The 21,680-nt window shown below is 38.7% G+C and overlaps 1 protein-coding gene across 2 annotated transcripts in view; it reads right to left on the minus strand.

Moving 5' to 3' along the window:
* The window catches only part of SPATA6 (spermatogenesis associated 6), a 147,465-nt gene extending 129,785 nt beyond the window's left edge, over positions 1 to 17,680 (minus strand). For both annotated transcript variants that reach the window (XM_039224655.1, XM_039224653.1), the window contains exon 1: positions 17,450 to 17,680. In XM_039224655.1, the coding sequence (XP_039080586.1) occupies positions 17,450 to 17,500 (51 nt within the window). In that variant the 5' untranslated portion in view covers positions 17,501 to 17,680. The remainder of the gene's footprint in view (positions 1 to 17,449) is intronic.
* Positions 17,681 to 21,680: the final 4,000 nt, after the last annotated feature.

Consider the following 21,680-nt stretch of genomic DNA (forward strand, 5'->3'; position numbering starts at 1 on the left):
AAACACAACTTACTGTCCTGCCTTACAATCTTTTATTATCTGGATTACGACTCCTTACTACTCCGTTCCATCTCCTCCTCATTTACACTCACCACCTTCCAAGATTTACATCAACTGTATCTCCTACACAAAACTTCTCTTGACTCACCAGCTACCATTATTCAATTCAATCTAATTCAAACATTCATTATGAATTTACCATCTTCAAATAAATGTTTAGATTCTCATAGCATTTTGTAGTTCTCTTAAGGCCTAATTATCTCCCTTCATTTCAATTAGGTAGGTACATTTCACCTCATTTATTTAATTATAAATTCCCTGAGGACAGAAATTTTATTTTCTCATCAATGAATCCAAAACACAGATTTCTGTATCAAGAAGCAGCTCAGAGATTATCAAGTAGTTTCAGATTTTTAACATATGATAACAACAGAGCTCCAAGAAAGTATAGGTGATTACTTACTTAAAGTGACACAGAAAATGAACCAATACAATACTTTTAAAAGAGCATAGAAAAGTGCCTAACAGAGCATTCAACCAATACTAGCTACCGTGATTGTTAGACTGAAAATCATTATCATCTGTCATCTCAGCACAAATTATTGCATTGAATAAATGATCAAGACTTCATGTCTCTTTGTACATAGCAGTTAAGATTATTTTCCATGCCAGATATTTGTACTCCATCTCTCTCTTATTCTATTTTCCAACTCTGTTCTAATATATTCCCTACTGATTATTAAAATCTATTAAAATCAAGGTTCTTAGCAAACCTAATGTTGTCGATCACCTTTATTTCCTACTCTGCATCATTAAAATCAAACTTGTTAGAATCCTTCCAAATCCATGTTATCCAATGTGGTAGCTGCTCGCCACTTATGCCTACAGTTGTGTCTGGTCCAAAATGAGATGGACAATGAGTATAAAATACAAGGTTTTGAATGCTTGTTCAGAAAGATTTTGAAAACTCATTACAAAAACAGCATAAAATATCTCATTAATAACTAACACTTTAAAAATATTGATTTAAATAAAATTATTGTTAAAATTAATTTATCTCCTCCTTTTAACTTTTTAAAAATATCTGGTAAAAATTTTTAAATTACATCTTTGGCTTAAATTTTGTGGTTTATGAACCATCTTTTGTGGTTCACATTATATTTCTATCAAGTAGTGCAGCAGCTCTAATTGTCCTAGTGGAAACTACTGACTCTCTTTCCAATGTGTAATATATGCAGGAAGACGTGACTTTTTCTCATCCACAATTCTACAAATTCTGCCATGCTTTAAAGGAACAGCCAGTAGCTTTCCAAAAAGAAAGCAAGGGGTGGGGGGGGGGGGGGGGTAAGAAAATCAGATGAAACAAACAGAAAATAAAAGCAAAGCAGTTGACTGAAAACAACCATATGGATAATTACATGAATGCAAATATTCAAGCATTCTAATTAAATGGCAGATATTGTCAGATTGGATAAAAAAGCAAGACACAATATGCTGTATGCAAAAAACACCATGTTAAAGACACACAGAAAAAGTGGTTTCAGAATGGGGAAGCAAATATTTCCAATATCTACCCCTTCTATAAAAACAAAGAGAACACTACCAAAAACTGTCAAAATCAACTTTTTTAGAGCTCTAGAAATTAACCAGAGATTTGCAAAATTCTGAAGAGCATTTGTTCAGCTAACCAAATAGCTGAATTCTGGTTAAAATGGTGATATTGTGGTATGTTAATATATTCTACTCCCAATCCCCTGTACTCAGGTCTTCTGTAACCTTGAAAAACAAAATCCTTACAATTAGAGTAGCCATGAAAACTAGCAGCCCCACAGACACTGGAGGAGAACAGGTTCTGTGCTACCCAAAAGTCCCATCTCTGGAGAATTGCCATTATTTGATCTGTCTGACAGTATCCTGGAAACCCTCATTCACAGGAATTCTCTTAACTTGATCAGAACTGGAGTTTACTCAGTCTTTCTCCCCAAGGCAATTGTCAAAAACAATCAGCAGCAATTGTTTAACACCACAGATGCCAGAGGCAGTGATCACAATTGAGGCAAACCACAAGCTGATCAAAATACTTAAAAGGCAAAGCTGGAAAATCATGTGTATGGCCCTGTGGGGGTAGGCTGTCTTTGACCAGCTATAACATATTCTTTGCAATTCAGAAAATCATGCACATGTGCAGGGCTGTGCATATGCCCAGAAGTGACCTGATGAAACCCTAAATCTCTTACTTCTGAGGACCCTGAGGCTTTGGGATAGCTGGAAATGAAGCCAGACAGAGTCGTAAATTGCAGGACGTAGAAAGCATGCCCCAACAAGCACACAGATCCTCAGCAAAGACTGGGAGACTTACTGGTTCAAGATATTGAAGGATATATAAATCCTTAATATGTCATTAGCAAGCCAAGAAGATACTCAAACAGAGACTTTGGTGGCCACACATGACAAAGAATACAGACTTTAACTCAGGAAAGTAACTAAACAAACAAAAAGCAACAGCAAACAACAACAGCACACAATAAATCCTGGGAGAAATAGGGAGTCTGATTTACAGAGTTCCTTATTATATTATTTAAAATGTTCAATTTTAAATAAAAAATATCACATGCAAAGAAACAAGAGTATGACCCATGTACACAGGAAAAGGTAATCACTAGAAACTGTCTTTGATGAAGCCCAGAAGTTGGGCTTACTAAACAAAGACTTTAAATCTATTATAAATATGTACAAAGAGCTAAATGAAACTTTGTCTAAAGATCTAAAGGCAAGTATGGCAACAATGATGTCTCATCAAAGAAAGAATATCAATAAATAAATAGAAACTATTTTTTAAAAGAACCAAATAGAAATTCTAGAGTTGAAAAGTACATGACATAACATGGAAAAAAATCACTAGAAAAGCTAGCAGAAGAAAGAATAAGTGAACCTGAAAATATGTCAATTGAGATTATTCAGCCTGAGGAACAGAAAGAAAAAATAAAGAAAAATGAACAGAATCTCAGAGACCTGTAGGATACCATCAAATACAACTGAAGAGCCAAAAATTAAGTCCTCCATTAAGAGCAACCTCTGGCTGCACGTAGCCCCAGTCCCAGCCCCAGGAAAAGCCCCAGACTGTTCAAGGCTAAAGCCATCCTCAGACCGCCCTCAGTTCAGCTAATCAAAAAGTAAAAAGAAACATTCCTATGGTCTGAGTCAAAGCTGGGAACTGCAGATACAAACTAGCCAATTTCTCACAGCTTGCCTGAACCCCAAATGGGCCCTTTAAAATCACATCATAATTGGTCATTTACAAAGGATTCTCAAAAGTCATGATTGGGTCCCACCAAAAGTAATGAACACCTCACAGATACTGAATGGTCAAAGCTGTAATTGTAATTGGCGCTTACGTGATGATGCTACATGTACTGTAACACCCCCATCTCTTACTCCTTAAAAACCCTGTTCGTTATTGTTCTTTGCTTCACCTTGCTGCCATGACACCGACATGCTGGTGAGCCCCTGCTCGAGCTTGTAATAAAGACCCTTTTATATTTACATCAGTGCTGGCTCCTTGGAGGTCTCTGGGACTCACGATTCGGGCACAACACAACAACATAGATATAATAGTATCCACAGAATGAGAGGAGAAAGGGCCAGAAATATTTCATGAAAAAATGGACAAAAACTTCCATAATTTAAAGAAAAGCAATCTACACACCCAACAAGCTCAAAGAAATCCAAACCACATACATCGTAATCAAACTTTCAAAAGGCAAAGATGAAAGAGAATCTTAAATGCAACGCACAAGAAGTGAATCAGCAGGTACCAAAAATCCTCAATAGGATTAACAGCTGCTTTCGTATCAGAAACATGAAGCCAGAAGGAAGTGGAATGACTTACTCAAAGTGCTGAAAGAAGGCTTTCTTGAAATAAGAATTCAATATTGAGAAAAAATTTCCTTTCAAAAAAGAAGGAAAACTAAGACATTCTTGGATAAACACAGATAATTCATCATTAGCAGAAATTCTCTACAAGATATACTAAAGAGAATCATTAATTGAAAATGCAAGGGCACTAGATGGTAACTCAAATCCACATGAAAAATAAAGAGTATCAGGAAAGGAACTGCATATATAAATATAATAACAGTACAATTTTTTTCTCTTATTTCTCCATCCTTATTTAAAATAAAATTACATAGGGGTGCCTGGATGGCTCAGTTGGTTAAGCATCTATCTGACTCTTGATTTCGACTTAGGTCATGACCTCACAATTCATGAGATCAAGCCCCACATTGGGTTCTGTGCTGAAAATGTAGAGCCCATGTGGGATTCTCTCTCTCCCTTTCTGCTGCCCACATGTATCCTCTCTCAAAATAAATATTTAAAAAACAAAATAAGATAAAATTATGTAAAGCAACTATTAAATTATGTTGATTAGGCTTATATTTGTAAAGATATAATTTGTATGACAATAAAATCATTAAGAAGAAGAGAGATTGGAACTCAACAGAAAAAAGTTTTGTGTACTATTGAAGTTAAATTGGTATTCATCCATACTAGACTGCTATGAATTGAGATGTTAATTGTAAACCCCAGAACAACCACCACTAATAACTAAAAAAATACAGTAATAGAAACAAAGGAATTAAAATGGTACACTAGAAAACAGTTAACTCAAAAGACACTAATGCAGAAACAGAGAAACAAACAAACAAAAAAGACATAAGACATGCAGAAAACAAATAGCAAAATTAAAGAGGCAAATCATAACTTATCTGTGGTTATGTAAATTAAAGGTAAATTGACCAACTACTCCAATCAAAGGTAGAACCTGGTAAAATGGACAAAAACTATAATCCAACTGTACATTGTCTAGAAGAAACACACTTTAAATCTTTTTTTTTTTAATTTTATGAGAGAGAGAGAGAGAGAGAACAGGGGAGGTGCAGAAAAAGAGGGAAAGAGAAAATTGTACACAGGCTCCAAGCTCAGTGAACACCTCGACGTGGGACTCAATCCACTGACCCTGAGATCATGACCTGAACTGAAATCAAGAGCCAGACACTCAAACAACTGAGCCACCCAAGTGCCCCGACCAGAGACACACTTTAGATTCCAAGACACAAATGAGTTGATAGTAAAAGAATGGAAAAAATTAACTACCCAAGCAGCAACCAAAAGAGACCTGCAGTGGTTATGCTAATATCAAACAAAATAGACACTGAAGCAAAAATCGATATTAGAAACAAAAGGACATTTTATAATGACATAACAATTAAAAACACATATAAGACATACATTTCAAGAAGACATAACAACTACAAACATACGTGCACTTAACAGAGCTCCAAAATGAAGCAAAAAAAGACAGCCATCTCTCCAAAGATAAACAAATGGCCAATAAACTCATGAAAAATGTTCAACATCATTAGTCATTAGGGAAATATAAATCAAAACTATAATGAGATATCTCTTCACATCTTCTAGGATGACTATAATCAAAAAGATAGACAAAAACAAGTGTTGGGGAGCATGACAGGAAACTGGAACCCTCACACTTTACTGATGGGAATGTACTGATGGCACAGCCACTGTGGAAAGCAGTTTAGCAGTTTCTCAAAAAAAAAAAAAACAAAACTAAACAGTTAGTATAAGATTTGGCAATTCCTAGGTATACACACCGAAGAGTGCTGAAAACATATGGCACCCCAAAAATACATACAAGAGTATTGCAGCATTATTTACAATAGCCAAAAGATAGATACAGTCCAAATGTCCATCAACTGAAGAATGGATTAGAGCAAAATGTGGTATATCCATACAATGGAATATTATCTGACCATAAAAAGGAATATATTTTATTATAAAATAATAAATTATACTGACACGTGCTACATGAATGAACCTTACACACATGCTAAGAAGCCAGACAGAAAAGGCCACATATTGTATGATTCCATTTATATAAATGCTGAGAATAGTCAAACCCATAGACCTAGAAATTCACCTAGTGGTAGCCAGGGCCTAAGGGAAGAGGGAGAATGAGGAATGATAGCTAACAACTATGGGATTTCTTTATAGCATGCTGAAAATGCTCTGGAATTAGTGGTGATCATTTTACAACTTTGTGAATATATTAAAATTCACTGAATTTACACTTTTTTTATTTTTTATTTGAGAGACAAGGTGAACATGAGTGGGAGAAAGGGCAGAGGGATAGAGGGAGAGAATCCTAAGAATGTTCCATACTTGAGTATAGAGCTCTATAGGCATGGGGATCAATCCCACGACTCTGGGATCATGCATGACCTTAGCTGAAATCAAGAATCAGATATTCAACTGACTGAGTCACCAAGGCATCCGTGAATTTACACTTTAAATGGGTGCATCTTATATATGTGGATTATATCTTAATTTTTTAAAAATGTTTTATTTATTTCTGAAAGAGAGAGAGAGCGTGAGCAGGGGAGGGTCAGAGAGAGAGGGAGACAAAGAATCTGAAACAGGCTTCAGGCTCTGAGCTAGCTGTCAGCACAGAGCCTGACACGGGGCTCAAACCCACGAACCGTGAGAGCATGACCTGAGCTGAAGTCGGATGCTTAACCGACTGAGCCACCCAGGCACCCCATCTTAATTTTTTTTAAAGATTCAGTATAAAATCAAAATGACATAAAAAAGGTATACCTATTAATTCACTAATCATTATAAAGCTGAAGTGATGGTCTTTTTTAAAAGAAATTTATTTATTTTGAGAGCGAGACAGAACAAGTGGGGGAGGGGCAGAGAGGAAGGGAGACAGAATCCCAAACAAGCCCTGCACTGTAGGCACAGAGCCCCAGGCAGTGCTTGAACTCACAAGCCGGAGATCATCAAGAGGAGATCACCATGACCTTCATCAAGAGGAGATCATCATGACCTTCACCTAATGAGCTATCCAGGCGCCACAGTAATGGTCTTAATATGATATAAAGTAGACTTCAGAAAGAGAAAGATTACCAAGGTTAAAGTCAAACATTAAATACCAATTAAAAATTTGACTTATCAAGATGATACAACAAAATTAAACATGTAAGCAATTAATAATACAGTATCAAAGTAAATGAAGCAAATAAAGTAAATGAAACAAAAGTATATTTACAAAAGTAAATTTCAATACTTTACTCTCAGTAACTGATAAAATAAGCAGTCAAAAGATCATTAAAGGGGCGCCTGAGTGGCTCAGGCAATTAAGCGTTTGACATCAGCTCAGGTCATAACCTCAAGACTCTGAGCCTCACAAGGGGCTCTGGGATGACAGCACAGGCTCTGTTTGGGATCCTTGATCTCTCTCTCTCTCTGTGGCCCCCCTCCCCATCATGCTGTCTCTCAAAAATAAACACTTAAAAACATGTTTTCTAAAAGATCATTAGGGGTGCCTGAGTGGCTCAGTCAGTTGAGCATCCAACTTCGGCTCAGGTCATGATCTCGCATTTATGGGTTCAAGCCCCACATTGCGCTGTGTGCTGACAGCTCAGAGCCTGGAGCCAGCTTTGGATTCTGCATCTCCCTCTCTCTCTGCCCCTCCCCTGCTTGTGCTCTGTCTCAGTATCTCAAAACATAAAATAAAACATCAAAAAAAAATTTTAGTTAAAAAAAGATCATTAAAGGTATAGAAAATGTGAACAACATTCAAGTAATTTGACCTAATTGACATTTATTTACTACTCCAGCCAACAAAAGAAGCATACACATTTTTTTCCAAGTGCACATGAAAACATTTATCAAGAAAGAGGATACTGTGAGCCATACAAGTCTCAATAAACATAAAATGACTGAAATCATACAGATTATATTCTGTAACCCCATTAAATTAGAAATAAAAAACAGGAAAAATATCTGGAAAAAAATCTAAATAATTGGAAATCAAACAATATATTCCTAAATCACTTACATGAGTCAGAGAAGAAATTATAAGACAAATTAAAAAATACTTTGAACTGCATGAAAATGAAAAGACAAACATATAAAAATGTGTTAGATATAATTAAATCACTTCTAAAAGGTGTATTACAGCTTTAATCTTAGAAATTTCTTTCAGTTCTTCTGCAGAAAAAACATTTGACACATTTAAGCCCCATTCATGATGACAGCTCTAGCAAACTGAGAACTGACGGAAATTTCCTCAGCTGATTAAAAATATCTATGAAAAAGCCTGAATTTGATGTCATACATAATGTTGAAAAACTGAATCCTTCCCCAATATCAGCAAAAAGGTCAGTATGTTTATGCTGAACACTTCTATTCAACAATGTACTACAAATAGGTCCTGACCAGTACAAAAGGACAAAACAAAACAAACAAAAAAACCCAGAAATTTTAAAATAAAAGAAATAAAAGGTATACAGATTGAAAAGTCAAAAGTAAAACAGTATTTTCAGACCACATAACTGTAGTCTATAATCTACAAATATGCTACTAGAAATAAGGAAGGAATCTGATGCCACAGGATATTAAGTTCAACATGCAAAAATCAATGTTATTTCTCTGTACCAAAAAACACTTATAAAATGAAATACTTTAAAATAGCATTTACAATAACATTAAAACCTTAAGTTTGTAGTACTTAGGTATAAATTTAACAAAGTATGTGTGAGGAATGTCCACTGAAAAAGTTCATACTGTGGAGAGAGAGAAAGATTTTAAACATTCAAATTACAGTAAAACCTTGGAATAAGAGTAACTTGTTCTACACAAGTTCTGCAAGATAAGCAAACATTTCTAATAAATTCTAAGTTGACAAGTCATGTCTTATAATACAAGTAGTACATGATACTGAGTGTCACATAATCACAACTGAGCCAATGGTTCTTCTCTCTCTCTCTCAGTCTCTCTCCCTGCAGGATTGTGGGTGATTGTCTCTCATGCTCATGTGCTCAGTCTCAGGCTGTGGTGTTGGGCAGAGATTAATGATTTTTCAGAACATTGGAAGGTGCCCACAACTGGCACTAGTATATTATTTGCCACTTCAAAGCACCTACGGCCAGTCCTTAGCTTTTCCATATAAGAGTAAGCTTAGGAATGCTTTGCTTCATTCTAGGTCAGGCTGCCTGCTGATATAGACCCTTTCCTCTGCTGCCTTAATGCCAGTTACATTAAATACAGTATATGCCAAGAGTTTCTTAATGCTGTACTGTAGTTAACATTCATGCAAGCAAACACAATGGCCTCCATGCAGGAAAAGATTTCACTGAACCAACAGATAGCAGTGACTCCACTAGTGATAGTGAAAGTCATCCTACACAATGACCCTCCTCTCTCTTGTCTCCCTCACACAAGGAGAGGATTTCAAAGGTAAGTGCAGGTTAATTTGTTTATTTTTCTTTATATTTTGTATTTTCTTTGTTATTTTGTATTATATTACAGCAGCTTAATCATTTTTATGTGAATATTTTGGGGTTGTGGAATGAATCATCTGAGTTTCCATTATATCTTATGGTGAAATTCGCTTTGATATACAAGTGCTTTGGGTTACAAGCATGTTTCTGGAACAAATTATACTCGCTAACCAAGATTTCATTATATATTGTGATAGAAGTCATGATAGTGGTTTCCTTTGGGAGAGGAGGAGACAGGAGAAGCGGCTGGGAGGGATGGAGCAGAAGGGCACAATCTGGGGTGCTGATGACATTCTAATTATTGATCCGGGTGGTGATTATACACTTAGGATTTGTGCACTTGCTAAATAGAGTTCCATAAAGAGTTAACTTAAAAAATCAATAGCATTTTTTGTTTACTAGTGACAAAGCAAGCAAGCAAGCAAGCAAGAAAGAAAAGAAAAAGGCATCTGCTAAAGACAGCAAAAACAAAGTAAAAAAATAAAGTTCAACTAGAAAAATCTTTGAAATTTACATTACTTATAACCAATAAGTTAGTATCCAGAATATATTCAACAAGATGGTGAGGGGGAGGGAAACAACCCTGAGATCCCTAAGGACAAAGGATATAAACTAGCTATTGACAAAAAATGACAACTCTTGGACTGGAGGTTGGAGTTACACAGTTGCAATCCAAGAAATGCCCGGAGCCATCAGAAACTGGAAAAACAACCTACCCGTACACCCGCCCTCCCACTTCCAGATCCTTCTGAAGGAGTACTGTGCCCTGCTGACACTTTTATTTTGGACTTCTGCCCTTCAGAAATGTGAGAAATGTGAAGATAAACTTGCCTTGAGACATCAAGTTTGTGGTCATGTGTTATAGTACCCTATGAAACTAACACAATTGCCGGAGCCCCGGTTGTTCTATTTCTAAATCTAGTGCCTACACCACTGGGTCTATATTCTAGAAGATCCAAAACCCTCCTGTGCAACAGTTTGCAACTTTTCTATACATGTGACTAAAAAAATAAACCAATGCCCTAACTGGAAAAAAAGATATATGATTATAATAATTTATAATAAAATATCTATTACTACATGTAAATGCTCAGGCATGACTAAGCTGGAAGATATATTTGTACCTATATACCGAATCTACATAATATGGGCAGTTTCAAAAGCAGAATGATAGGTGCCCATGTTGGCAATTCAAACACAAGCAGTGCTGCCATTGGTGCCATGATTTTCCAAAAAATAAAAATAAACTCTTCACAGAGTTCCAAACAAAACAAAGTATACTGTCCTCAATTTACATTATAATTGTATTCCTGGAAAATTCACTGTATTTTACCACCTTTCAAAAAAATATGTTGTCTTTATATACAAAATAAAGTGAGATTCTTAACTTCTAATGATTACATACAGGTATTCATCTATATATTCAATAGGATATTCAAGTCACGCAGAATACTAGACAATGAATACCAACAGGACCCCTCCCCCACACACACACAACTAAGACAAACAAAGGTAGCCCAACAAATTCCACTGGCATTTAAAAGTCTATCAAAGGGCACCTGGGTGGCTCAGTCAGTTGGGTGTCCAACTTTGGCTCAGGTCATGATCTCACAGTTCGTGGGTTTGAGCCCCACGTTGGGCTCTGTGCTGACAACTAGTTCAGAACCTGGAGCCTGTTTCAGATCTGTATCTCCCTCTCTCTCTGACCCTCTCCTGCTCATGCTATCTCTCTATCTCAATTTCTCTCTCTCTCTCTCTCTCTCTCTCAGAAATAAATAAAAAAACATTAAAAAAAAAAAAGCCTATCAATAAAGGATGGAAAAAAGACACTTTTCAACACAAATGGTGCTGGGAAAACTGGACATCAACATGCAGAAGAATGAACCTGGACCACTTTCTTACACCACACATAAAAATAAACTCAAAATGGATGAAAGACCTAAATGTGAGACAAGAAGCCATCAAAATCCTAGAGGAGAAAATAGGCCACCTCTCTGACCTCAGCCTCAGCAACTTCTTACTCAACATGTCTCCAGAGGCGAGGGAAACAAAAGCAAAATGAACTATTGGGACCTCATTAAGATAAAAAGCTTCTGCACAGTGAAGGAAACAATCAGCAAAACTAAAAGGCAACCAACAGAATAGGAGATCTTTGCAAATTACATATCAAATAAAGGGTTAGTATCCAAAATCCTTAAAGAACTTATCTGACTCAATACCCCAAAATCAAATAATCCAGTGAAGAAATGGGCAAAACACATGAACAGATATTTCTCCAAAGAAGACATCCAGATGGCCAACCGACACATGAAAAGATGCTCAACATCACTCAAAATCAGGGAAATACAAATCAAAACCACAATGAGATACCATCTCACACCTGTCAAAATGGCTAACATTAACAACTTGGGCAACAATAGACGTTGGCAAGGATGCTGAGCAAGAGGAACCCTTTTGCATTGCCCATGAGAATGCAAATTGGTGCAGCCACTCTGGAAAACAGTATGGAGGTTCCTCAAAAAATTAAAAATAGAACTACCCTATGACCTAGCAATTGCATTACTAGGTATTTATGCAAAGGATACAGTTTCGAAGGGGCACATGCAACCCAATGTTTATAGCAGCACTATCAAAAATAGCCAAAGCATGGAAAGAGCCCGAATGTCCATCGACTGATGAATAAATAAAATGTTATATATCTATCTTTCTATATATATCTATATATTTATTTATATGTATATACACACACGGAATATCACTCAGTGATCAAAAAGAATGAAATCTTGCCATATGCAACCATATGGATGGAACTAGAGTGTATTACGCTAAGCGAAATAAGTCAGAGTCAGAGAAAGACAAATAATCACATGATTTCACTCATATGTGGAATTTAAGATACAAAACAGATTAACATAAAGGAAGGGAAGCAAAAATAATAAAATTTCAAAAAAAAAAAAAAAACCAGAAAGGGAGACAAACTAAAAGACTCTTAAATACAGAAAACAAACTGAGGGTTGCTGGTGGGATGTTGGGTGCCAGAAGGGCTAAATGGGTGGGGGGCTAAATTAAGGACACTTGTTGTGATGACCACTGGGTGTTATATGTAAGAGATGAATCACTAAATTCTATTCCTGAAATTATTATTAAAAATGAATAAACGTTAAATAAATAATAACATTTTTAAAGTCTATTAATAAAGGAATAAAAATTAGTCACCATCATAAAAATAAACAAGTATTATATAGCAATTAAAGGAAATGAACTTGATCTGAAAGAATTAACACTGACAAATTTCAAAACTTGAACTGGAAAAAACAGGTATGCAGAAAGATACATAGTAAAATACCATTGTGTAAAGTTTTAAAACAAAACAATAGTATAGGTAGCCCATAGACATACACTAATATATAGTAAAAGTACAAAACCAGAATGAAAAGAATACACTTCAACTTCAGGATATTGATTACCTTACCTTTAGGAAGGGAAGGAGAAAAAAGGGGGTCAGAAAGATGTACAAAGGGGCCTTAAGTGTATCTGTAACATTTTATTTTTTAAAAATAAATTCTGCAACAAATGTGTAAAATGTAGCATTTGTTAATTCAGGGTATGGGGAGGGTGGACTTGAAGTATTTCTTAGTTAAAGTTTTCAAAAGTCTACATTCCAGGGAAATTTCTCACCAACTAGCACAACTGTGAGGCACTGCTCCACAGAAACTTGGATAAGGATCACAAATGTTTAGAAGAGCAGCAACTGAGAAGGACCCAGATCTGTACTATATACATAGTATATATATAAACAAATTATTGCTATATACATATATATATATATATAAACTAACCCCAAACTGACACTATTCAGGTAAAGCAAACTGGCTGGTTTCATGGCCCAGGCATTGGGCTTTATTTTTCTCTCTCTAATTTCTTCCATTCTCCCAATAATCTCATGAAATCTGAACTACTAATTAACAAAATGAAGGTAGAGAAAAGCAGCATTAAAAATACTTTTTATATCATAGATAGGATGGTGGGAAATATAATTATTTTGTTGTTCTTTAGAAACAAATTACTTGGCCTACTATACCATTCTCCAAAACTTCATTGAGAAAAGTCACACCTTCTTTCCAGCAATATATTTTCTTTCTATATTTCTTTCTATATTTGCTCTGTGGAGCAAAACAAAAAGTTGTGTTATACACCAGAACCTTTCATGTTTACTATGTTCTTGCTCTCATATCACCAGAGTAGTAAACATGAGGTTGCTACTAATACAAGACTGTGGCAAAACAAAAAACAAAAAAAACCCAACAACAATCGTGGAGGGGGTAGGAGAAGAGGAGAATGGAGTTTCACACTTTCAAAAGGCAAGGAGAGATAAAACATCTAGTTTATAGGATCTGGAAACAAACTAAATGTCACCACAAAGGGAAAAAATTCAGACAATAACACAACATGGGATATTCAATATCTGGGCATGGTCTCTTCAGAAGGTCTCTTCAGAAGGTAATGTGCATAGAAAGATTTTTACAAGAATGAATGTTCACAGCAGATTTATCCATGACAACCAACACCTGGTAACAATCCAAATAATCATCAGTAAAAAGAATGGTGAAAAAAAATGTTGTATACACATACAACAGAATACAACTTCTCAATATAAAGGAACAAACTACTGATACACACAGTGACATGCATGAATCTCAAAAATATGCTGAGCCAAAGAAGCCAGACACAAAATTTACATACTATATGGCTCCATTTAATATGAAGTTTGCGTACTCGCAAACTAGTCTATAGTAACAGAAATCAGAATAGTAGTTCCCTCTGCAGGGGGCTTGAGGGGCCCAAGGGAATTTCATGGCTTGACAGAAGTGTTCTAAATCTTGACCCGAGTATGATTACATGAGTGTATACATTTATCTAAATCCACTAGGGGGGAAAAAAAAGGAAGGATCATGGGAATGAAAAAGTATAATGGTTCTATACTAAAATGGATTAAAAAGACCTAACAACCAAATGCAACATGTAAACCTTGATTGGATGCTGGTTTTAAAAAATTAACTACACAAGTTATTTTTTGGGACAACTGGGACGACTTAAATATGGACTAGATATTAAGAAATTGTCACTCATTGGGGCGCCTGGGTGGCTTAGTCGGTTGAGCGTCCGACTTTCGCTTAGGTCATGATCTCGTGGTTCATGGGTTCGGGCCCCGCGTCGGGCTCTGTGCTGACTGCCAGCTCAGAGCCTGGAGCCTGTTTCAGTCTGTGACTCCCTCTCTCTCTGACCTTCCCCTGCCCACGCTGTCTCTCTCTCTCTCTCCTAGAAATAAAAAATAAATTAATTAATTAATTTAAAAAAATTTAAAAAAAAACAAAGAAATTGTCACTCATTATCTTATGTGTGATAATAGCATGGTGTTGTGTAAAACAAGGTCCTTATTTTTAGAAGATGTACATTGAAGTGTTTAGGAGCTGCGTATCATGATACCAACAATTTACTTCCAAATTTTCAGCAAAAGAGCCACATTTATTTTATACATTCACACATACGTACAGATAAATCAAATTAATGTTCATAGGTCGTGAGATAGTTTTTCATTGTACTATTCTTTCAACTACTCTGTATGCTTAAAAGTGTCAATAAAAAGTTGTAAAGATGCCAACTTTTATAGACACAGAGTGATCTCCAAGATATATTATGTGAAGAAAGTGCAGAAGTTTATATAATGTTACCTACTGTATATGAAAAGAACCAAATGTGTGTGTGTGTGTGTGTGTGTGTGAGGGGAATGGAATGGTGTGTGTGTGTGTGTGTGTGTGTGTGTGTCTATTTGGTTATATAACAAAAGGAAATACTACAAGAATAAATCTGAAACCAATAAGACTGCTCTATCGTTTTATGGGTTTTGACTTTTATACCATGTAAACATAAAAAATTAAATTCAAAAAATTAAAACAAAAGAAGATGTTAAAAATATCTATGGTCATATAACTCATCTATTCAATCAAAGCCAAATTAATCGAGCTTGCTTAACTTGAATGGTTGCTAATGGTCACTTTTGCTCCTTTGGAGCCATCAGAGCCATTTAACAACTTCTTGCTGGTCAGAAAACTTAGTATCTTGTTGCAGATCTGCACCTAAATAGTTGTGCAGCCCTATACAAATAATTAGCCATGCTAACTTTCACCTGTAAAAAGTTACATAGGAATGTATCCACCTGCCTAATTTCTTCAGCCTCAGTGAACACAAGGCCCATTATAGTACAACTAATACCGAGGAAGAAAGGGTACTGAAATTAAATGCATGTCTGCGACTCCCGCAGGCAGTAATGTTACAACAAAGTACTTCCTCTCGAAGACGGGTATCGGCCAAGGGAGGGGAGCAGCAGCGCGCGGGTCGGGCAGCTGCACTCACTGGGCTGCTACATCCCATTGGCTAGCAGCGGAGGAAGCAGCAGCCAGTAACACAGTCTGGTGGCGCTGCACGGCCGAGCGGGTTAGGAAGCCTCTTATATACTTATGCTACAGAATCTTACTTTACAAAAAAGCTGCTCAACTTTGGCAGCTGTGGGATGAAAACATCGACGCTAGGGCTGTAGTTTCCCACACGGCAGAGTAAAATCTCTGCAGGTTTAGATGAACCGTGGGCGCCAGAAACTTTCCTTTCCTCCTCCCTCTGCCTCACACCCGGCCTTAGCCAGCCTTGCCTTCTTTAAGACCTAACAAAAGACCCAGAAGAGTCTTGTGACTTCCCAGGAGGTTTCAGGGACGGTGTTGCAGAGGCCTCATTCTCATGCGGGGAAGGGCAGCTAGGAAAGCTGGGGGTGGCCAAGCGTGGGTCAAGTCCAGAGAGAGGCCCTGCGGGCAGGGTGTGCAGGAAGGAAGTGGGGAGGGCTTCTGGGGCAGCACTCAGAGGCCTGGGTTGGGTATTTAAGGAGACACACACACATACCTGCAGGTATGCCCCCAGTGTTGCTGGAAGAGGGCTTAGGAGGGGTGGAAGGAGAGAAAAGGGACTGAGCGGGGGATTTTGGTTCCCAACTGCTCTCAGGTCTAAAACGTGGGTATGGAAAGGCTCTCTGGGATTTCCTCGAAAAGATACAGGCTGGGGCTTTCATCTGAAGAGGAAATGAGAGGGCTCTGTACAAAGAATGAAGAGGAGGCAGTTTTAAGTCCTGTGGAAGAGTCTTCTGAGATGATTGAAAGGGATGGAGTTTTCTCATACACTGGATAGCTCCAAGTCCCTTCACCTGAGGAAGACACGGGGATTCAACGCCCCAGCTGGACTTCCACAGCAGACTGGGGACAGGATCCTCTTGAGCCAATCCGGAGAGTGACTTGGGGGTGGGGTTGCTCGCCCTGTTCAGCAAGTTCAGAGAATGAGCAGTTTCTCTGTAAAAGCGGTTGCTTTTCTTGGAGTGACCAGGAAGGATAGGGCATCCCTCTCACAGCCGGGAGGGTCCTGAAATGATTTCCGAGGGCTTGGTCCTGCACGAGAAGGCAAGGTGCTTTGTGCGGTGCTGACACAGTACGGTTGCTGGGTGCGAGGCGCGAGATTCCACACTGAAGACTGAGAGTAAAGGCCCCTTCACTAATCAGAAGCTTGGGAAATTGTCCGAAACAATCTGCCTGCTGTGATTCGAGAGGAAATTTTCCCCCTTGGAGACCGGGGAGAAACGGGGCCAGGAATACTCCTTCTAAGAGAAGAGGAATGGAAAGAGAGGCCTACCACCCCGACTCACTGGAAAGTTAGGGGCTGGGCTAGGAGGGCTTTGGAAGAGGAAGTGGTTAGAACATAATCTGAAGGAACCCAAACTGGAAGCTGGGATAAAGCGAGGAGAGCTGAGGTGGGGGTGGGGACGGTCAGAGCTCTGCGTGGCTGGAGTGGGACGGTGTTCTGGATTTTGAACTGGGAGGAGACCCAAGGGACATGAGGCAAGGCTCCCGAGGGATGATTCAGAGACTAAAGTAGGTTTTGAGGTAACTCGGCCTTCAAAGAGGTGAACGAGAGAAGCGCTCCCGAGTAAACGCCGGAGGCTGGCTGACACCCAGGCGGCGGGGGTTGGGGGCGCGACCGGTACTCACAGAGCGGATCTCCAGCGCCAGAGCGCATTGCAGCGCCTTCACCTTCGGCATCCGCGCGGGATGGGGCGGCGGGGAGGGACCCCGGCCGCGGGCCCGAGTGAGGCGAGGAGACGCGGGGCGGGGAGGGGACGGGGAGGAGACGAGGTGGCGGCGGCGGTGGCAGCTGTGGCCCCCAGGCCGGGGCCCGCGGTCCAGCCTGGGTCCCGCCCGAGCAGCGGCTGTGCGCAGGGCGCGGACTCGTTGTCATGGCAGCCAGGGGGGCGGGGCCGGAAGAGAGGCCGGGCAGGGACGCGCCGGAGCCGCCACTCCGGGGCCAGCGGTTGGGGCGGGGCCTGGCGAACGACTGAGGCGGGGCCACGCGAGGAGGCGTGGCTTCCGAAGGAGTCGGGTGGGGCGAGGCCGTTCTGTGACGTCAAACGATGGGCACAAAGCCAGACAGAATGGCTAGTTGCTTGTGTAGTGGGACAGTGCCTAGGTCAGGGAGCTGGACTCAGGAGCGCTAAGTTCCAACGTGGCGATGGCACCTTGGGCTAGTGGAGTCCCAGTGAGGCCTCAGTTTCTCCAACTGTAAAAGAATAATAATAATTGATTTTCTATTTGAATTTCACAGTACAGATTACAAAACCAGAATGAGGAAATTGAGCATTAGAGAAGAGGCTTGCCCAAGTTGAAAAGAGAACCAGGACTGGACTTCAGGACCTTTGATGTAAAATCCCAGTTGCCTCCCAGAGACTTGGGGCTTGAATCAGATCATGTTCTTCTTCCTAGGCTCCTATTCTATGATTCTATTAGTGCATCCTCCTCTCTCTTCAAGGTTCCCTAATCCACTGTGTATGCTTAAATTGAATTGTCAATGCAGAGACAACAATAAATCCAGCTGGGAAGGGCTTTGGCCATACACCATCAAAAATTAAGAATTTAAGAGATTGGTCCAATCCAGTCATTTTAAAAATCATTCTTAGTGTGAAGTATATTATACATACAGAAGTGTATAAAACACATTTATCTTAAACAATAAAGAATAACAGTGTAACTAATACCTAGACTAAGAAATAAAATGTTACTAGCACCTTAGAAATGCCCCCAAACATTGCATTGCCTTCTCTGCCCCAGGAAGAAACTGCTACCCTGACTTTTGTTACAATAATTCACTTACCTTTCTAAGTACTTTTGCTCTTCAGCTATGCATTTCTAAACTAGACATTTTTGTTTCCTGTTATTGATGTCATATCAATGAAATTAATATTACTTGTGTTTTCCTGTGACTTGCTTCTCTTGCTTACTATTATGTTGTGGGATTCATTCAGTGTTGATGCTGTGTAACAGAACTTTTTTCTATTGTTGGCTAGTACTCCAATATATGAATATTTATTTATTCTTTTTACTACTGATGGTCACTTGCACTGTTTCCGTTTTTAGCTATTACTAACATGTTGTTAGGAACATTCTAATACATGTCTACGAGCGCACATATGCTCCCCTGGAAATGGATTGACTGGGTATTAGGTTTTGCACATGGGATTTTAACTAGTGATGCCACACCATTTTCCAAAGTAGTTGTACCAATTTATGTTCCCACTGGGAGTGTATAAGAGTTCCTCACCAGCATTTGGTATTGTCTGGTGTTTAATGTTTGTATCTTTGGGTGTGTGTAGTCCAGGAATCTCATTGTGGATTTACTTTGCATCTTTTCTTATTATTGAGATTCAGCACTTTTTCATGGTTTTATGAGGCTTGCCATCTTCTCTTTGTGAACTGCCTGATAGTTCTCTTGCTGTTTTATTAGATTATTTGTTTTTCACTCACTTCCTCTTGCTCTCTTGCTCTGTCTGTCTCTCTCACTGATTTATAAGAGTTCTTTATATATCCTGGATGCTAATTCTTCATCTATATTACATGTGTTACAAATATCTTCCCCAATTTATGCTTAAGTTTTTTAATTTTCCATATGGTATGTGATGAACAGAAGAGAAACTACATCAAGAAGTATGAATATTCTTAGTTTGACCAAATAATTCCAGGCTTCTATCCAGAATGCCACACCAGTCTACAATCCCACCATCCACTGAATTTTGCATTTCAGTTAATGTATTATTCCGTTCTAAAATTTCCATGTTTTCATTTTCATTAGTTTTCACATGACTTCTGAGATTCCCTATTTGTTTACTCATTATGGTTCTATTTTCTTCTACTCTTTGACTATATCCTTATTTCCTTGAAAATATTTACAATAGCTGCCTTAAAATCTGCACATGTTATATCCAACATCTGTGCCATTTCAGGTTCTACTAACTACATGTTTTCATAATTATACACTGCATTTTCCTGGGTTTTTTTTTTCTATGTCTGGTGATTTTTATTACTGAATATTGGATATTTTTATTTATTTATTTATTATTTTAAATAGTTTATTGTCAAGTTGGTTTCCATATAACACCCAGTGTTCATCCCCACAAGTGCCCTCCTCCGTGCCCATTACCCCTCCTTCCCCTCCCCCCCATTCCCATCCGCCCTCAGTTTGTTCTCGGCATTCAAGAGTCTCTCATGGTTTGCCTCCCTCCCTCTCCCCCACTATTTTCCCCCTTCTCCTCCCCCCCCCCATAGTCCTCTGTTAAGTTCCTCCTAATCCTCCTATACGTACAAACATATGGTATCTGTTCTTCTCTGCCTGACTTATTTCACTCAGCATAACACCCTCAAGTTCCATCCATGTTGTTAGACACGGCCAGATTTCATTCTTTCTTTCTCATTGCCATGTAGTTGAATACTGGATATTTAATAATACCCTATAAGAACACGGACTTTATGATCTTTCTCTAAAGACTGTTGATTCTTATTTTAGCAGGCAATTTAATTGTGGGATGATTACCTCAAACTTGTGCAGACATAGTGATATACTTTGCTAGTGCAGATATGTGGAAAGCCCGAGATGTTCTTAAAGCCCACCTACCTTAGTAGGCCTCAACTTCCAAACTCTGTCTCTTTCAAACTTTGTCAGGCTTCGTTGTAGACTTTGTTAAGGCGAGTCTAGTGCAGGCCTAACTATAGGATATGGTTATTCCTGCTAGAGTGCAGACTTTCTGGTGTGTCCACTGGATTCCAGGAGTATTATGCAAAGTGTTAGAAAGATGTCTTCACAGTGGAATGTTCAGCATTCCAATGTCCCCAGTGCTCTGATCCCAAGCATCTCTGTTCTGCTCCCAACCGTTTAGTAGCTGCTCACTGGCTAGTCTCTGGTCATCTCAACCTGTGTATGTAAAGCTCACCCCTCAGCCTTGAATTTTTGGGGAAACCCCCATAGGTTTCTGGGCTCACTCTGCACAGTGCCCGTCTTTGTCAATTTGGGCTGCTATAACAGAACACCATAGCCACCGCAGTGCCTTATAAACAATAGAAATTTATTTCTCACAGTTCTGGAAGCTGGAAGTCAAGATCAGGGTGCCAGCACACTTGAGTTCTGGTGAGAGCCCTCTTCCAAGCTGCAGATGGCCCTTTTCTCATTTTATCCTTACACAATGAAGAGGGTGAGAAAGCTCTCTTGGGGTGTCTCTTAACGCTAACCGCATTCAAAAGGGCTTCACCCTCATGACCTAATTACCAATCCAAGCTCCCCTCCCCCAAATAACACCACATTGGAGGTTAGGATTCCAACATATGAATTTGGAAGGGACATGAACATTCAGTCTATAGAACTAGTTTAAAGATATTCCCCCTCCATCATAGCCTTCAGGTTTCAGCCTCATACAAAAATTCAGCTGCCGATTTCTAAGCCTCAGGCATGAAATTTTGGGTAAAAATTCTAACTGGTCTGAATTGCAGCATTATGAATGCCATCACTATAATTAATGATGTCCCAGGAAGATTTAAAATCACAGGTTACAGATAAAACAGAAATAGTATGCTTCTGTACTTCCTCAACTTTTTCCTTTAATAATTTTATGGGAAATAAGTCCAATAAAAAATATAAGCTCTTAATCTTTCCCAGAAATCCTACCTCATTTGATGACTACTTTGAGAGAATAAATTAGAGCTTTTTTTCCTTTTGTACAGTCTACTTTGGATTTATGGAGTGAGGCTGATAACTAAGGTTCCCTGGTCAAATGGTCAGAAGGTCAGAAGCACTTTTAAAGACTTCTGTTGTCTTTCATTCATGTTCAGTCACCATAAGGGAATTCATTTCCAACAAAGGCAGTGTCTCTATTAGCCATAAGACTATTAACAACAGTAACAG

Source organism: Hyaena hyaena, unplaced genomic scaffold (assembly GCF_003009895.1).
Source record: "Hyaena hyaena isolate Hyena2069 unplaced genomic scaffold, ASM300989v1 scaffold_1696, whole genome shotgun sequence".
Lineage (NCBI taxonomy): Eukaryota > Metazoa > Chordata > Mammalia > Carnivora > Hyaenidae > Hyaena > Hyaena hyaena.